Consider the following 19839-nt stretch of genomic DNA (forward strand, 5'->3'; position numbering starts at 1 on the left):
AAACCGCCGGGTCTGTGGAAATCGGTTAAGGTGCTGTAAATACATTTATTGGCATTATCATTGATTTATGTTAAATAAACACACAACCTCTCGATTAAAAAAAAAAAAACGACTTAACTTTTTTGTTCCTTTTGCGCGAGGCAGCAGCATTCATCCATTACTAGACGCCGTTGTGCTAGCAATTGGTGGTTGCTTGTTCTTTATTTTTAATATCCTCTTTGCCACTTGCTGTACGACAGTATCTTTTAGACTATTTGTAGGAAATAATCTAACGAGCTAAAATTGTTCTGGCGTTTCGCAAAATGTTTGGACGAGCGAGGAAATAAAACAAATATTCATCCGAACCACCGCATCGTTAATTAATTTGTTTTTCTTTTGGAGAAGGAAAACAACAGGCATTTTTTTTTTTATTACAAAGACGAAGGAAACACGAGGAAGCTTCGTTTTCCTGTACAAAGAGCTTCCCCCCTTCTTTGTTTCTTTCTTTTTTTATACTCGTACATGTGCTCCGAAGTGACAAGCCCTTTTCTCCTATAATATTCTCCAGATACACACTTCCTACTTATATATGTAATTACGTATGTCTGGTATTTCAGGATCAGCGTCCATGATAAACCAAACGTCTTCCTGGACGTTTTAAATGCGCATTACGCTTTAGGGATTTCTTAAATAATTCTTCCTACGCTCTAGTCGCGTAATTCAAAAGGCCCGCGAAGGCAATCGATCTTCCAATCGATTTCTATTCGATTATTAACCTTCGGTTGACGCGGCCTAGGATAAGAACGTAAAACGAAAGAAAAGAAAATTCTAATGTGGTGAATAATTTTCAAAGAAGCTTATAAAAATAAAAATGATTCTCGTTTGGAATATCCAGGTCTATAAAATCATTTCTATAATCGTTGCAATTGCTACTGAGGCGTGTCAACGGAAGGTTAAATGTCACTAAAAATATTGAGTTCTCGTATTATACTAACGTAACGATATACATATTTTAAAATAAAAGAGATTTGAGTTTCTTAGCAACGTTTTTCAATTTTTTCGATAATATTTACGATTGCTTTCCTACCATCAACTAGGTGTTATTGTCAGCCTCTTTGGGGCTTGATCTAGAGGTGCTGTTATTTCGAAGTTATTATCGCTATGGATCAACAGTTGTCGTAGTCGATCGAAGTTTCGATAATCGAACGCGTTGCAAGTTTTCTCAATGATTTTAGTGAAAATAGAGAACAAAGTTCTTCTTTTACACGAAAGAATGTTGACCGCTTCGATTCGATTTAATCTTCGTGCAAGTAAATCTCGCGTTGCGCACATAATTATGCTAATATAGTGTAATAATCTCTCTGTGAGAAGCATTTATTTTTAAGTTAAATTATTTCTTGTTTGACGACTACTAAAAGATTTAAACTTAAGTTAGCATCGAAGATCAATCGTAATCGATATCTCGCAAGTAACGATTCTTTCGATAACGAATACAAGGACCACGAATTGAAAAAATATTTCGAACAACAAGTTGAAAAACACGATTGCTTTCAACGATAGAACGTTGTTTTAATTATCGTTTGCCGTCGTTTGATTTCGATTGTAATTGTCTAAGTACAATTCATAGCAGCATCTCTAGCAAATCGATCATTAAATATGTAGATAATAGACGCGCAATGCTATGCGGCATACAAACGCGATGATTTACATACAGAAGAAGAATCTTGTAAACCGCATGAGTTTATATTCCACGGATATACTTCCTTCCGTTTATGAATTATCTAAGGAAAGAGATGCAGCCATCGAAAGCGGCGTCATTTCGCTCCCATCGTCTTTGACTCAATGTAATATCGAACAAAAAAAACAAGAACATAGTTGCTAACAATATCATTCGTAATCTCAAGGACAAAGTGACACGTTTACGATATTCACAGCGAAAGCCGTCACGTCGTACCTTTTGATTTTCCTTTTCGCGAATTTCTTTAATTCGTTCTATATATCAACTATTCTCTGCAAGTATACTGCTTACTTACCCAATACCAACTTTGCAAAAATAATCATCTATAATGCTTTCATTCGTGAATTCATAAAAATGAAAACGCCTATCGAAAACTTCGTCCCCAGAATAGTGGTTCTTAAACCAGGTTCCACAGAGGGGAATACTAAATATTTATTGTCGGTGCATACATTATATCTTAAAATATCAATTTTATTCTTTCGATGCTTCATAATTACGATAGACAGTAGACTATGATAAACGTTTCGATTCAATATCCTAAAGTCACCATTGTCATGTATACCGAGAAATTAATTTCTTGGCTAAGCTGCCAATATGGAGGAAAAGGTTGAAGGCTCGCATCTTTGCAATCTTTCAAATGCTGACGGAAGTAATTTACCAAGATTAAAATGGAATTTATGAACGTCTGGAAACAGTATGGGATTTAATGAAATATTTTTCTATCTAATATAAATTTTATCGAAGGACCAAAACCCTGTTAGAATTGGGATTTAACTCGAAAAGTCTTGAATTCTAAAAGCCCATTCTCGTCTTGCAGAATGATCTATACAAGCTTTAATCCCGTTTAGCATTAGATATCTGCGCGACTCAGGATTTTTAACATTTGCGGCCATTGAAGTAAATTGAATGCCCGACACTCCACAGTTCAATGTCCTTATTCAATAATAATTATATAATAAATTTATATTCCTTCATATACCTGTATTGTACTTTGTATTCCAGTAAAATTAGTTATCGTTTTAATGAAATGAATTTTATTTTGTGCAGTTAAATCAGCGTTTGTCGGCTCCTCTCGAGCAGCGAAACATCTTTTACAAGCTAAGAAAATTATCGGAAGACTTACGCGTAATCGTCTACATTTAAATATTAATATATTCATTGGAAACAATAATATAAATCTATACAAATAATAATTTAACTAATATTAATATTTTATTATATTTATTTTATAGTTACTTTATATTTTATAAATATATTTAATACAAGTTAATAGATTTCTTTTATTGAATAAAAATTTATTAAAATGGAGCACTGATCGATGACCATTGATTCAACTAATATTCAAAAACAGCAGACTGCCAACGAGATGGAGGGGTGGCGGGGAGGGTCTGTGAAAAAAAGGGGTTAAGAACCACTACTCTAGAAGGAGCTCGGTTTAAAGCGCACCGTTGAACTCTCTCTCTTTCTTTCTCTCTCTCGTTCGCTCTCATTCTCTCGCGCGTTCTCTCTCTCTCGCTCTAAGTAAACCAAAGGATCGTCCCGGAACAGTTCGTGAGAAACTCGCGCGCGCTTTTACGCACTTAAAATAATTTGTACAGCATATTATTGCACATTGTCTTTCGAGGAGCGTAGACGCGCCTCCCGTCACGCACACAACAGTCACGAATCGTCAACCTCTCTCCACCGAGGGACTCGCGGCGACTGGACTCGTTTGTTTTTGTTGGATTTGCTCGGGATGAGTTGGTCTCATCGTGCAACGCACGCGCAGCAACCCGTACGGCAACCAGCCGTTGGTCGCGTGCACAGCCCTGTTGTTCTTTCTGCTGTCGACCGCCTCACGTTGCGCTTGCAGCCGGTGCAGCATCGCCCCGGCAACCAGCGCAGAAATGACCGCGGACAGTGCCACGACGATGAACAACGCGCTGAAACCGGGCATAGGCAGGCAGATACCATAAACCACCTCCTCGCGTATTCTACCTTGGAAGACCGTTACCGCTTCCGCGTGAGTGTCCGGGCTGAAGGCCAGATCGGCCTCAGAAATCACTTCGTACAAACCGCTCACACCGACGTCGGCGCTACGGATTTTCCTGTCGGACACTACGACTGACCTCTTTCGTCTGCCGTTTGGAGACGAGAGAGGTGTCACTGGTACCGCGGCGTTGTCTCCCTCGAGATTACGTGGCCCGTGTGGGAACTGTTCTTGGTCGCTCTCGTATCGCGTCACTCTCGGTGGATCCTTAAAACAGAGATTCAAGCTTTAGATCAACTGTCATCAGTTTTCAAAATAAAACACAATGTTCAATCGCAGAACCATGCAATTTACAAGCTTAATGCTGTATCTGTTAATCGTAATTTTTAGGCTGCATCTACAATGATTTTCGCAATTACAGAATTTAATTTAATTATCGAGCGTTGATGTAGTGTTCGTGTTTACCAAAAATGGCCTCGAGAGATCACCGTCGTCCGGATGGATCTCTTCGTCGGGTGTCTCGACTACCGGCGCCGGTAATCGGTTGCTCATCTGCGCCTGCGCCTTTGGAACTGACTTCTCGACCCCCAAGAAGTGACCCCCTATCGAGGTCATCTCGTCACCATCTTGAATGATGTCGTCGTAAAGGGAGCCGTCTGGTTGCTCGGCCCCTCCTCCTGCGTTTTCGTTATCCTTGTCAGCGCTGTTATTGTCGTCATTATGAACGGTGGGCGGTGCTGTGGTCTGCGAGTACTGCGGTCGTATCTGATCCTTGCGCTCTTGAATGTAGTGGCCAACAGACCCACTCAGTTGACAGTGATCCAAACACCCGTGACGGCAGATCTCGACCTTGACATTTATCAAAACAACCTATCATCTCGATGCTCCTAGTCATTGTTCATTTTTTTTTTTTTGTAACGCGCACATTTGCATAATGCGCGAAGAGTCGTTCGAACCACTCTTTCAGCGGTTCGATGGTAAATATTTGTCCTATAGTTTAGCGAGGCGACTCTCGAAGCTAACGCGGCACCTTCGCGGCGCGTAATAATAATAAATTTAGCTGTCAGTGATTTCGTTCCCGATCGAATCATACATCGGCCGAGCGTCGTTTACCTTGCACTTGATGTGCACGCTCAGCGCGTCTGGGAACTTGAACGCGTGGAAGAAGGCGTAAGTGATGACTGTCGCTCGATCGTCGGAGCCTCGCGCCTTCAGGAATCGGCTGATCATCTTCGGCCTGAGCACGCATCCGAACTCGTCGCTAAGCTGTATCGTGTGTCCACCGCCGTCGGAGGCCACGCACGACTTGACCCGCATGTCGAATTCCCCTGCGTCGGGAAAAGTTACGTTAACGGACGTTCCTTTGCTAAGAATTCACAAAAGTCGACGGAACAAACGTAGCGATCTATTTAACTGTAGTACGTGAGTCGATACGAAATGCATAGGAGGAATTTGTGTGTCTAGGTGCAAAACGTTGGCTTAAGATATATTTTTGGAGGCTCAACGTTTATAGAATTTTTTAGATCAATCATAAAAATGTGGTGCTTCTGTAAGGCGATGCAAATGCGTTGAGTACATTCTGTAGCAAGCACCGATGCTAACCACTGTGCTTGAACGGACATTTTCTAGATGGTCACCCGAGTTAGCCACTGTGCTGCAGAGAGTTAAGCGATACCCTTGTTGGGCACAAACCGCTAAATAGGTTTTTCCCTGCGCGATAGCGGTCTCTTGGCTGCAGGATCCTATGTACTGTTTGCTGGTTGTAGCGTTTGCTTGTTTTGTTCCGGGTCTTTAACCCTTTGCATTCCGCAACTTGTCTTGCATTTTGCGCGAAGTTTATTAGAGTATCCAGAGTACGGGGTAACTGTTCAGAGTGCATTTAGCGATACCTGTAGGATCGATGGAGTAAGTAATTTTATAGGATAAGAGTATTAATATTCTGTCAGGCAATAAAAAAAGGTATATCGTTGAGTCGTTATTAATTCAGCAGTTTTCACGAGATCGCTACGTTTGTTCCAGCAAGTATGGGTTTGAAAGGTGTGTTGCTCGTTACCTCGGTAATCGTTTATAGCGACGACTAGAGTGAGGGTGGAGCCGAGCGGCACTATTCCGGAGACCGGTGGCGCCCATGGTCCCTTGCCGTGTTGAATTTCCATCCAACAATCTACGTTGTCGCCTGCAATATCAATAGAACGGCACGCTCGTATTTGTGCGACCCGGAGGTAGGCGGTCGCTTTCTAGGCGCGACGTGCCAGGTGCAATTTATACATGTTGCATAAATTGAAATTAAGTGGCGTGGCTGCGGTTCCACCTGTGGTCAACCGCGAGTGCACGAGTTACCGTATACGGTACCATCATTTACCTCGTATTAAACTCTTTGCACCAAGGGATCATCGTTTCTCCTATCCGCTACATGTCCGTAGACTCGTACACGGTAAAATGTGGCTGACGTAAACCGCCCGTACGTACATCGGGCTCCGAGTACCTTGCAATTGCTCTGTCGTGTCGATACATCCGCAGTTCCGTCTCACGGAAATTAAAGTACTCTACGGTTCATCTCCTCGGTCTCACGCGAACGTTTAAGAAACTCGTGTGTCACAATAACGTTAAGGTATTCCGAATATTATTTATCCTCCAAGGACCGTCGACGCTGGAATTTGCATGCATAAGATCGGAAACTGTACCTCTGAAGTCCAATTGTATCACGTCGAGATCTGCGATGACCATCGGAGGTTTCGAGGCGGTCTTTTCGTAATCGTTGAACCATTCGCATCGCAATCGTTTGGCCTCGTCCCAGACCTCGAGCAGATCTTTGTCGTACTGAACGACAACGGTATTCTCGTAGAACTGTCCGTGCATGTCTGGCTTGGTGCCGCATCTACGATCAAACGAACAGAGTCTAGTCTCTTTCACTACATTATCGGTTCCTTCTGTCTTCGTACCGATGGTATTATATTTAATTATACAAATTTTAGAATGAAATATTTGTTTCCTCTCTATATATACAGGGTGTTCGGCCACCCCTGGGAAAAATTTTAATGGAGGATTCTAGAGGCCAAAGTAAGACGAAAATCAAGAATACCAATTTGTTGATGAAGGCTTCGTTAAACAGTTATTAACGTTTAAAGTTTCGATCGTACTGAATTTTTTTCTCGAAAATGCGCAAGATTTCGGGGGTATGTCTATTCACCGAAAATGATTGTAATTGACCCCCGCAACCGAAAATAATGTTTCCAAAACGATTTAAAATTTTTTTTTTCCGTCGAAAAATTTCACACCTCGAATTTTTTTCTCGAAAGTGGGTAAGATTTCGGGGGTATGTCTATTCGCCAAAAATGATTGCAATTGACCTCCGCAACCGAAAATAATTTTTCCAGTACGATTTAAAATTTTTTAATAACTTTTTAACGAAGCCTCCATCAACAAATTGGTATTCTTGATTTTCGTCTTATTTTGGCCTCTAGAATTCTCTATTAAAATTTTTCCCAGGGGTGGCCGAACACCCTGTATATATTCGATACACACAGATTCTTTTTTATAGGGAGAACAATTTTTATGTATGTAAAATTCACTGACGTTTCAGACCACGTTGAAGCCTTTCTTTAAGATATTACAATAGGAACTTAAGAAATTTGGAAAATACAATTTTAAGAAATGTATTACACACATTTTTTAATTACGTGTAAAGGATCTTGAGAAATGAAATACAAACGTCCGTATTCTTATATCGAATGTATTCAAAATCCATTACTAGAAAAGGAACGCACGAACTCTATCGACTCTTAAAATTTCAACAAAAACGAACGCATCCAGAAGTTATTGACATTTTAGCGGCGGTACTTTGGCGGACTTTGTCTCGTAAACACGACAGAGTAAAAAGCAAATATTAAATTCTGTTTTAAACTTGAGGAAACGGTCGCACAAATCCTTGAGACGCTGAAAGAAGTTTATGGTAGTAATTGTATGTCCCGTATAGAAGTATTTGAGTGCTGTAGATACTTCAAAGACGGCCGAGAGGATCTAAACGATGACGAACGGTCGTTCGAGTCGACGAACAGTAAAGAATTCCCACAAAAACTGTGTGAACTCATTGCTATCGATTCGTGTGTGATATCGCGAGCGATAGTAGAGGAATTTAACGTCGGAAGAGATCCGATTCCCACGTTTTTAGATCAAAATTTAAACAAACGGACGACCTGTACTCGATATGTATCGCATTCGTTCACCATTGGCCTAGGCAAGATTCTTGTGGAAGATTTTGTACCGATAATATTAAAACCAGGGTCGAGAAAAATATAATATAATCAATTAAATTAGTCATAAGAAATACTGATTCTTCTCTCTCAAACATAAACGTTGATTGAAGCGCCGGAGAACAAATTCTTCGTCGTGCGAAGGTTAAACGCCAAGAACGGCGTGCATAGTTGTGCATAGTGGTTAGGGGTCAAAGCGGCAGGTATAGTGAAGAGCCAGAGTTAAATGTAAGCGAAGAGAAATTAGTGTAGGCGGCAGAATGAATGATAAAATTAATAAAACCATTTCTAATCATCCAACTACCCTTTGTCTGAAATTACAAGTTAACGATTCTCCATGGGTAAATTGCTCGGCGCAACGGATCTCGAGCCATTAGCGTTTCCGCGTGCCATGAATCTTTCGATTGTGTTAAGGTGTAGAGTTAGAGACAGCATGGCCATAAAGATATTTCCATAGATAGGCGCATCCCGACGGATCATCGAGAAATCTCACGGTCTTACCTCGCGTAGGCTATCCGAAACGAGAAGAAAGTTTGCCCGGTGGAAGGTGGAACGTAGACGCATCGCGGATCGGCGTGCTGGCCCTTGGACGATACGATGCCTTCAAAGGGTTGAGAGAACGAAAGATGCACGTCCATGTGATCCTTTCCGCACATCACTTCGAGGGATTGTATGGCTGGCATTCCCTCTGGCCTTTCCAGCGGCCAAATGTCGCTGTTGCTACCGACACTCTTCAAGCCAACCACCTGCGCATTTAAGGAATACATTTTTCTACCTTGAACTCACGACGACATCCTCTTCCTTTCTCACTGGTTCACCGTTCGCGAATACGGGCGTACGCGCGAGCACCTTTTATGAATATCGTTCGACCGAGCATCCCAAAGTTACGCGCGTAAATCACGAGTTTAGCGGCTGTCGGCGGTGGTCAGGGTATTGTGTCGAAATTTATTACGAGTTCAGCAACTCCTCGCAGTTTATGTCTGTATCTGCTGGGTATATTGTATCTCTGGCGATATCATTAATCCGTCGTGCGGCGAAATCGCGGACACTGCATGGGTTTTCGACGCGTGGGCGATCTGCAGCAATCTATTTCAACGTTACTGGACTTTTGGCTTTGTTTTTTTAGAAACCATTTGTATTATTTTATAACGTGTATTTTAACGCAATGGAATTTTTAGACATTCGTAAATTTCAACTACATATTGGTAGCTTTACTAGATAATAATCTAAGCTTCTAAATCATTTTTAAGGTAAATTGAAATACTGGCAACACTGTTATGAAATAATCACCAATAGAATTTATAAGGCGTATGAGATCGCGAATGATTAAACGTATCTGTGCAAAATTAGTTAGGCATTATGGGCTTTCAACGCGTAAATTTCCACGATACATCACGACAATGTTAAATCAAGCTGATTGAGTAACAAAATGACGAGATTTGCGGTATAGTTACCTAGATATATATAATCGTTATGAAACTTTTATAGACTGGTGACGCTCTGAAAATCAAGAGAGCGATCTCATAAATGTTATTTATGAACGAGAAGTATCCTGATCATAAATTTTCGCACGAGCAGCGTGCAAATTCTATTATATTGTATTAAATATGTATGATTCTTCCACTGTATTTCTTCTATAAGGTATCAATTACTGCCAGTAAATCTTCATTAAATTTCAATTTCAAGCAGCGTATATTTGTTAAGGTAGTGTGCGTCGTATAAATATTTAGAGAAACGGTTCTTTATGTTCTATTTGCTATATTTTAGGTAAACTTACGGTTTCGTGCCGTGATTAACCGCGATATGTCTACTGGTAATTGAGAAAATTGTACGTATTGTAACTGGTTAATTACACGTCATTGTTTCCAACTGTTTAAGCTGTGTGAAATTGAAGCAAATTCTTAATAGAGTATAATTGTATTTATAATAGGATATGCTCGTGTCTCTAATTTTGTATAACATTACTGTACATATAATACTAAGAATAAAATTAATTTTTGATTGTAAAATCAGGCGGTGTATTATTTCGGCCACGATTAGCCATGGACTGATAGAGAAATTCTTAACAGAGACTATTAGTATTTATTTTGCCGTGGAAGCAAATCACGAAACGCGTCTTTGGTTACACGCTGGAAATATTTAACGACTGCCATAATAGCTGATCTATCGTTCAGTCCACGTACCGTTTAATGCGTAGAAGGCACTCGTGTCGTGAATTCTGAAATTATTATCGCGTTTACACCTATCACGAGCCGTCATGGCTATGCAGATCTTGTAAGGCTGATCCAATAAAAATGAAGTTACAGCTTTTGAAGTGATCTGTTATCAATGAGCAAGAAATGAGCAGGATGCAAATCGTTACAACTGCCAGGATCGCGAGATATATTTCGAACAAGTTTCTTAAGAAGCTTATACTACCGTGTCTATAACTTCGCGTTTCTCGAGTCTTTATTTTCAATCGAGTGCTGCGATTATGTCATTATGCTTATCGTAAAATACTCATTGTCCCATCTATATACACTGTGTCTCTTCGAACCTGAATTCCGCTGCGATAAATGAACGAATAGCATTTCGTCGACGTAACGGATAGTACATTAAACTTCCCATCTCCGAATACCAATTATAAAAGTATTAGCAAATCTAGTAATTATTTTATGCCCCAGACAGGTTCAGCTTTAACATTTCCCCCCTTTTCAAATAATTCTTAAATTTAAACCCACTGAAATATATATATCATGTTTGTAATAGATTTTTAAAAATATACTGTACTGTTAAGAGCAAATTCAAGATAAGAGAAATGCGTGTAGTATTTTCAATTAAACCAGTATATAGTTAGATGAAAACATTTATACAAGTACATTAAAACGAGCTATTGATGGGAACGTGACTTTAACGATACTCATAACCTGTTTAATTTCTTTCGAACATATTTAAGCCAGTAGACGTCCAAACAAACTAAAACCTATCCAATCAGTAGCTTCATACATTTTCTGAAGAGAAGTACTTACAGGTGATACTTATAAATGAATATTCATTTCCTCGTAAGATCTTTCAATGTTCATTAAATAATTATGCAAAAGATGAATGATAATAAAATCACCCTTTAAATTCTATCCATTCTGCTGTGAAAAATTATAACTAATAATCGAAATATAAAATGCTTTCCAGTGCCCCGGTAGTATTTCTCTATCAAACGGAAGACAAAAGGACCAGGATTAGTTTCGATCTACCTTAAAGTATTTTTTAAATTTCGAAAAACATCGAGTTTCGACTCGCGGAGCCCCAGGGTCGACACTTTGGCGAACGCTGCTATACAAAAATTACATTAACGTTCTCGTTACGGTGATTCTTGCGTTTCTTTTTTTCTATTCATGGTCAATACACGGAACCTCCAAGAATCCTGACGGCGGAGTAAGAGGCGCGCAGGCCGTGGGAGATTAGGCGTGTTTGTCCCGAGGATTTCTAGAAATGTCTCTGCTCTGCGTGCATTCTTCGGTACGTCTTTGGGCGTATTACCTCGAACCCGCGTACTCACACGACGAATGGATCGGGCTCAGTCGCAGAAAATCCGCGACACGTACGCGTAAGTGAGCATCGCCGAAGGAAGGTGTTCCCCGCGTATATGCCGTGGCTGCTCGCGCGCAATGCTGTAACGGGAGAGGCGTCTTTACCGCTGCATTAACGGTCGCCGTTTTTCGCGCAAGTGAAAACAAGTTTCTGCGCTCTTACAATCGCACTGTTAAATGACAACGTTTCATTAGAAATGATTACGCACCTGGCATACGCCGGGCCACGCGCGTGTGTGCGTCCGCGACGCTGTCGCGAGCGAGCCTTGTTTTTCTTTGTCCGTCCGACGTCTCCGCCGCGCCTCGATTCATGCTCGACATCGAGGATCGAGTTAACAGAGAGCTTTTCGATACTCTTCGCGGGTATCCTGTGGCCTGTTTACAGCCACCTTGAACGGATTTCGGCCCTTCGTGGCACGGGATAGCGAATAATACCGATCAGAACTCGAGAGTCTGGAAAGGAATCGTCAGGCGATTTGGTCAGCCTTCGTAACGCCTGGGACTAACAGGAGCCATCAACTTCGAATCTCCGATTTTCATGAAACTTTCGGGACGCATAGTAGGCATTTTCTTCTTTACGAATCGCTCGCACTAGGGTCAGATGCTTAAAAGTTTTCGAGTTATTTGCATTTAAAAATTGTTGCCCGTTACTTACGAAGTATGTCGTCTGACGAGCCACAGTTACGGTAGCTCCGTGACAACGTCCAATGGTTTCCACCGCACATTGCTACACTACTACTACTACTATTACTGTTACTTCACTATTGCTACTTTACACAATTTTTGTTTCTTTTTCTACTTCGTTACATTGTCACTGTTACCTTATACGTAACGGGTAAAAATTTTCAAACGAACGTCGCTCGAATATCTTTAGGTATCTGCACCTGGAATAAGATCGATTTGTAAACAGAAAACTTTTGAGCTATTATAGGTCGTTAGAATATATGCTTGAAAATTTACGTATCACTTTATAAAAGTTTTAATCGTAGTTTCACTTAATTTCAGTATGGGAGGTCTTACTGAAACTGTCAACTTCGTTAAATATTACTCTACTATATACTTTGATACACGAAAGTATGGGGAACAAAAGAAAATACGTAAACTAGAAATGTATAGAGTTTTTTCTATGTCCGCTAATCGATTTTTTATGGTTTCGTTCGACCGTACAACGTCAGGTTGCTTGCCATTCTTTCAAACTCTTATGTTTCCTAAACAATGTCATTTGACACTCGATAACTATGCGCCTGCAAATCGCCAGTCATCGTTCACTGTCCGTCCATGAGTGTGCATAGTTTATGTCAAGGACCTATTCAACTCTTGACACAGCCATAAATCTTCGGAAAGCAAAATAGCTCCTTCTGTCTGCCTTCAAAACATCTTCAAAATACGTAGAAGCTAACTGGTCGGAGACACTTTGAATTTTTGTGCATTTCAAGCAAAATAATTCATTCTTGAAGAGGTTAACCAGGGACTGATCTCTCTAACAAGAGATCGTAAGACTTTGGAGCGTTTCAAGGATCTTTAATGATTTTAGAAATTTATGCCATTAGCGTGTTCGGTGTCAAGCGAGTTTGTCATACCTTTTGTAGTGGTATGATAAACGATTGATTTTAACAATTTATATTTCTTGGAAGTTATTGCTGGTTTATTTAGTAACACAGAGTTTGATAGGCTCGAAATTTGCATTTTAAATATTCCGAGTGAGTTGTAACTATACAGTGACTGAACAAGGTACAACAGCGAACAATTAAGGTGTATCCTGGTAATTTATTCCGAGGAAACATATGTAAGGCTTTGAAGGATTTTGGAAGTAACAGAGAGAGAGAGAGAGAGTGATAGGATAGGGCAAGGTTTAGGAAGTTTCACGGAAGATACGGAAGCTAGGATGACGCAGAAAGTTTCGTAGAACACGGAAGATATAGTGTTCACAGGTATGTGTGACGTACCATTTATAACTGAGAAGACATGCGTCGATTAAACCAGTATATTGTCGTTTCAAAATTATCTTTTATGTGTTTAAATTATTATGTAAAATATAGAAACAACCAATAGCCATTTTAATAATGATTTAAACAATTAGAACAATTTAAAAGTTCCAAATTCGATATCCAGAGTCAAACGAGTTAGCAAAAGGCTATTCGATACATTTCACGGGCATTGCAATCGAAGGATGCTGTATAGAGACATTTTGCAACGTGGCCGTGGAAAGATTTCTATTGTCTCATTTATCGGATTTCGGTAAATAGCGTCCAATTTCCAAAGGGAGTATCGAGCGGAAAGTACTGATGGGAGTTTGGAAGATCAATCCTGAAAGGAATTGGGAGTCGTATTGGTTCAGAGTTTTTAGTCGGCCATCGACGTTCAGCGACTAAGCAAAAACTATTCGAAACTGTTCACGTTCCCAAGGATTGAATACCGGTATTACGCTGGCAAAGAGATATCGAAATCTCGGCAACATAAAATTTCTTATCATTTTATACAAACTTAATAACAATGAAAATTAATCTTCGTAATGTGTAAGGAATTTTTTTCTCGAAAGTGGGTAGAATTTCGGGGGTATGTTTATTCACCAAAAATGATTATAATTGACCATCGCAACTAAAAATAGTTTCTTTAGAACAATTTGAAATTTGTTATTTTCGTCGAAAAATTTCTACTCGTATTCCTCGTCTGTGATTTTGTTTGTCGAGCACAGTCGGGAAAAGCGAAATCGAAGCCCTGGAAATTCTTGAGGTCGCGCGACGACTGAGGTTCTATCTCTGCCATCTATCAACCAAAGAAAATGCGCTCGTGCTTTCGAACGTGAAACGAATGGCAAACGATATTTATATTACGCGCCGCGGCTTCAAGCAATTCGCAGGATATAGACTTTACGATTCCGCGGCGGTTCGTCGCAACAGCGAATATATCAGTATTCTGAGTCACTCGAACGTGAGGCACGCCAGTAGGTGAGTTTCCCATCGCGGCTCTTCTAGCGTTCGAATACTAATGCCCGTCTCGGTACCCGATTGTGTTTCTCGTGACACGCGGAAATAGCTTCCTCTCTGTTCGCTTATGCGCTTGTCTATGCTCGAGACGTGCATCTATTTCTCCGTGTCACGTTCTTTCGCGTGGATATCACACAGAGAAAGAAAGATCGGTCCTTGGTCAAAGGGGGTTATTTCTTTGGTGATCGCTAAAATAAATAATACTTGGGCCGTGAAAAGGAAAAAGAAGCAATATCAGTTAATTTTCACTAAATTTTTAAGCAATTTTAATGTTTCTTCTTCTTCTTCAAACGATGGGTATTATTTAAGGGATCAACGGAGGAATGATCTCTGTAGTTTTTCTGCTAGTAGATAGACATCGATGTACAGTATGAAAGAACGCGAATATAAATGACCCCCTTATAACACGGTTATTTTGTACCATGTTGTATGGAAACTATGAGAAACGAAACTGTGCTTTACGATACAGCAGGGATTCTCAACGGGGATCCTTCGATCCTCGGTGCTTTACAATTAGTTTTTAGTTATGGAGAAAAATAAATTCTTTAGAATATTAATAAAGCGAGCAATGTTGTTCAAAGATATACAGCTTTTTAAATATTCTTGTTTCACATTCACTATACAGTTTGAAAAAGCAATTTCTTTGGAGTACGTGTAACGTAGCTAACTATTGTAGTACTTAGTAATAAGATAAATTTTAATCTACCAACTTTCTAACTAACATTGAAATTAATGTTTACAAGAAATTTCAACTTTCTTTCTACAGAAGTAGCATAGTTTTTACTATTTCTAAGAAACTGAAAAATATATAAATGTGTTTTGTTTCCTCGATGAACATTTCCTTCTATGCATACGTCCGTAAACTGTTCAGATAAAAAGTTTCAGCGTACATAACGCTAATGTGGATGGGTGGTCGTGTTACATTGATATTAAAATGAACAAAGAAGAGAATATTACCTAAAATCAATATGTTAAATCGAAGGAAGAGATTTTTGAAGAACTTGTAATCATTGCTAAATACATTATTTGATCAGATATTAAATCATCGTTGTGCTGTAAATAATATTTATAACGGTGTCTGGATTATGATTGGAAAACTTGAAGTTTCCCACGAAGAAAGTATAACTAAAATGTTTAGAGAATGACGATTTACCACTTTGATGGTCGTACATTCCAAGTAAAGACTAAATATTATTAGTATTATTAAAGTAGAATTAATTAGGTTTAATTCTAGCATTAATATAATTTCGAACGTAAATTTAGAGCAAACGACAACGTTGTTTGTCCAATAGCGTAAACAACGACCATTCTGGCAAGTAGATTGCAAGTGGCCGAAAACTGTTTCTTTCTCGCAGAGTCCATATTAGGAATATAAAATAGATGCCGCGGACAGTCTCTCAGTTGCTTTGCATACAAGTAAAGAATCCATGAAACTTTATAAGTCGTACGCGAGTGCATGGTTCTCCGTGGGACGAATAATAAATCCAGCAGCGCGAACAATATGGACACGGAAGCGCATAAATTTGCAAGGAGCAGGCACGCGAGAGGACGCGACGCATTTCCTGCGCGAGACCGCAATAAGAGGTCTCACTCTGCAGACGCAATAACGTCGTGGGGGCAATAGGTTGCGCAGGGGTCCTGAATAACTTTCAGAGGAAGCAGGTGCAGAGGGAAAAAGAGGAAAAGAAGGTCATAAGACACGCGTAACGGTACCTAGAGTAGGCAATATCCGCTTGTGAGCCGGCGCGTCTCCCGCTGCATCATCGCATTGTCATCGAACTATGACGAATTTCTCATTCGGCGTCGTTTTAGGACGAGCATCGTCGCGTTCTCTTCTTGTAACCGAGAAACAGTTTCTTCCTTCTCTCTCTCTTCGTCTCTCGGTTCGTAATTTCTCGTTTTGAACGGTACCCCTTATTTGTGGAGAGTTTCACTCCTAAGCCCGTTAGACTTTAATTAAGGGATCTACGAGTATCGCAACGTCAGCAAACATACTCAAAATCATAGCCTATTACCGGAATCGGTGGCCGAACCTCTACACGATCTACGATTTAATTGACTGACAAAAAGATACGTCCGAATATAAGAGTCAGAACCTGAGAAAAGCTACCGCGATCGCTGTACCGTACAATCGGTATGGTTACACAGAGGTATTCCAAGCATCTGCTCTTATCTAAAGTGTCCACGACAGATCATGCTACATTTGTAACAATCCCGTTTCATCCAGTCTCGAGGTGAGAAACCTTCTGGTATTGGAAGGCCGCGCGTCGCGACGCGGATCATAAAGTCGCACGGTACGTGTAGTCGATTTCACCAACGTTAGGTTAATGATACTTAACCTTAAAGCTACCAGCTTGGAACTATAGATCATGTATCAAGTTTAAGTATACAAGTATTTTATCAGTTAACGTTTTTAGGTACGAATATAAAGCTTCTATACTTTTGTGTTTTAGATTGAATTATCCTTGTTTGGTGGTTCCGAAGATGACCGCAAATTGTTGGTCGAAAACGATCAACAGAAGTAGTAAATGGCTTGTTACGGCTACAACCAACGATAACAATTTTATTACAAGCTATAATCTTTTTAATGTTGCAAAATTAAATGTCTCAAGAATGGTCAATTTCCAGGCCTATGTTTACTGAAACTTCCACGTTTCGTTTTGTGAGTTCTATTATCCAGGTAGCTCCGTACCCGTAATTTGGAGCGCTTCATATTACGTTACAAAGTAGGACGCTTTCGGGCCCAATGATGTTCAATTATTTCAGTTCTTATTGCCCAATGTAATGGAAACACGTATTTGGTAATTAGAACAAACGTAATCTCATTTACAAGAACATGATGACGATCGTGTACGTATGATCCGTTATAAAATAATATGTAACGGAGTATAAGAATTTCATTCTATTTAATTGACGTAATGTTTGGCACAATATTTGTTTACAATTGCTAAAAATATTTAACACATCGATCAGTTTTCACAAATTTTTCCTTACGATACAAAATGTATTGCTTTACTTATTATTATTTTTACTTTCTTAATCTGAAAATTTTGTTTTCCCAGTTTGAGTCGTTTTAGTATTCGTGTTACGTGTTTTATTCTCCGGAAGAAGACCGCATGTGCGCTGTGTTGTACTACTCTAATGACCAAATACGAGTTTCCATTGCATCAATCCGGAAAGAACAAAAGAAATCGCATATTCGATTCTTATTGTTTGCACATCTGGGCGGCGCAATTCCAGGTAGTTCAATTACTTTTATCCGACCCGCGTACGATACCCATTTGCCGGAAACGTAAATAGACGGTTCCCATGCAGGCTTTATATAGGCTAACCGTTAGACCAATATTGAATTACATTTTCCATGTGGGTTTACTCCTGCTTCTATCTCCATCCGTTTGCTCGCGTTATGGCAGAGGCATGTGTGTTCGGTAATTGCTGTATCACTCACCATATAGATCATCATACGTAGCAACCTCCACACCCCTGGCATCCTGGAGGTCCCAGCCTCTCACGATGAGATACGCTTCCCTGAAAAAGACGAAACATTCGCAGTTAGGAACTGTAATAATTTTCTAATCGTACGCAGGCCGGCTGACCACCAGAAGGAATTCGCAGCCGGATCTATTTTAATTTATCCGACCACCATGGTCTAGCGAGCAAATTAACTGAACACCGACCGTCAGGTCGCGGTTCGAATCCCAAGGAGGTCTCAGCGCAAAATTGATTTGCCGAGAGAAATCATGGTTATGGGGTTTCGAGTGTACGTGTTCTCGATCCATTCTGTGGAATCAGGATACGCGACGTTCGAGTACAACTTTAGTAAAATAAGATCGATCGAGATAATGTCAGGTACGTTCGACGAAACATTTGTAGTTGTTTTCTGACAATTACGCGTTATTTGGTTATTATTAAACGAAAGATACCGATATTGTGAAATTTATTGTAAATCGGATTCTACGTAGCGTCAGATATTTTATGGAAACCAGTGGTTCGTTACGGAACCGGTGCAAGACCATTCATCTCTGTTTCTAGATATAAAATGTTTTGCACTTCGATCTAATTAACGATATTGATAAGCGCTAATTGACGCGTTGTATGTTGCCGGTGACTATTAGCAAGTAAGTATTTAAAGGATAGACCACAAATGAACAAACAATATGAACTTGTAGCAATGATCTACGACTTTGATCGAGATTAGTACAAGAATGTAAGACAGTTTCGAGTTATATGGCCCACCCAAAAGATTATTACCCTGGATAGTTTCATTTAAAATAAAAATAAAATCGATATCTTCGTTGGTTTCTGAGAAAATACCTTGTAACGTTCTATCTAGACCGTATAGTATACTAATTTGACTTAAAGGAGTTGCATTATTTACGAGCCCGATAAACCTGTTAAAGTGTATGCAACATAAACGCTGAATAAACATCAAAGTCAGTAACAAACGAGACGAACGAGTCTCGGGGAACGACTTTCATACACCGTCGCTTAGGCATTTCTACTCTTGATTAGTGTTGACCCACCGATGATTATCGTTCGACTGTTACATTGATTTATCGCGCGAGATAAGTTGCGAAGATAAAGCGCTGTCGAATGTTGTCTTTGCCCGATGGAACGTCTTAAACGGAACATAGGCTGAGGAGAGGGCGTAAATTACAACCCGGCGCGTTTTATGGCGTAACCTACTTGCCAACGATGCTTTATTGATTAGGATGTAGCTGCAACGAACTTGCTAATGAATCGATAAGCAATACTGGTTCGGATGGCTCCTCGAGCGTCTTTCTAATGCCAGCTTTGCGTACAGTAAATTCAAGCTCGACCAGTACGGTCAGTATTTCATTCAGGAACAATATCGCGTCCAGCGATCCGTATCACCCAGCGGGCGTAAATGGACGTACGATAGGACGTCGTAATTACAGGGAAGACCAAACGTTTCGGCCTCGGTCTCTGCACATCATATTCGACGGCGATGAATATGCCAAGGAAAATGCGCGACGCGGTTGGTATCGCGAACGAAGTAAGTACATATGTTCGACAGGCACCAATTGATTTGAAATATTAATCTCGTAATTGAGAAAATTAATCACGCCTCAGGGGCGATTGATATTCAGGATTAAGAGAAACGTAAAATAAGGACAAAGTAAAGCTAAAACGCTTCAATGATCGTACAGCTAGATGGAAACCTGTTCCCCGCGACCATTCATAAAACTCTGGGTCCGTTCCGTAGTAAAGTATTTATGAGTTATTTACGCTGATGGTTCTTCCTCGCAGGTTGAAGCCGTATTTAGCGGCGAAGATCAATCGTTGGACACTTAATGGCCGTCCATGATTTCGCGATTAGTTTTAC

The 19839-nt window shown here is 40.1% G+C and overlaps 1 protein-coding gene across 1 annotated transcript in view; it reads right to left on the reverse strand.

Annotated features, from left to right (window-relative positions):
- Positions 1–3028: 3028 nt before the first annotated feature.
- The window catches only part of M (zona pellucida domain-containing protein miniature), a 39002-nt gene continuing 22191 nt past the window's right edge, over positions 3029–19839 (reverse strand). Inside the window, exons 2-8 of the mRNA XM_076775317.1 lie at positions 17941–18020; positions 8441–8685; positions 6371–6564; positions 5740–5862; positions 4800–5014; positions 4152–4535; positions 3029–3953 (exon numbers count right to left, since the gene is read on the reverse strand). Of these exons, the coding sequence (XP_076631432.1) occupies positions 3387–3953; positions 4152–4535; positions 4800–5014; positions 5740–5862; positions 6371–6564; positions 8441–8685; positions 17941–17982 (1770 nt within the window). The 5' untranslated portion in view covers positions 17983–18020 and the 3' untranslated portion in view covers positions 3029–3386. The remainder of the gene's footprint in view (positions 3954–4151; positions 4536–4799; positions 5015–5739; positions 5863–6370; positions 6565–8440; positions 8686–17940; positions 18021–19839) is intronic.

The sequence above is a fragment of the Colletes latitarsis genome, chromosome 10 (genome assembly GCF_051014445.1).
Source record: "Colletes latitarsis isolate SP2378_abdomen chromosome 10, iyColLati1, whole genome shotgun sequence".
Classification (NCBI taxonomy): Eukaryota; Metazoa; Arthropoda; class Insecta; order Hymenoptera; family Colletidae; genus Colletes; species Colletes latitarsis.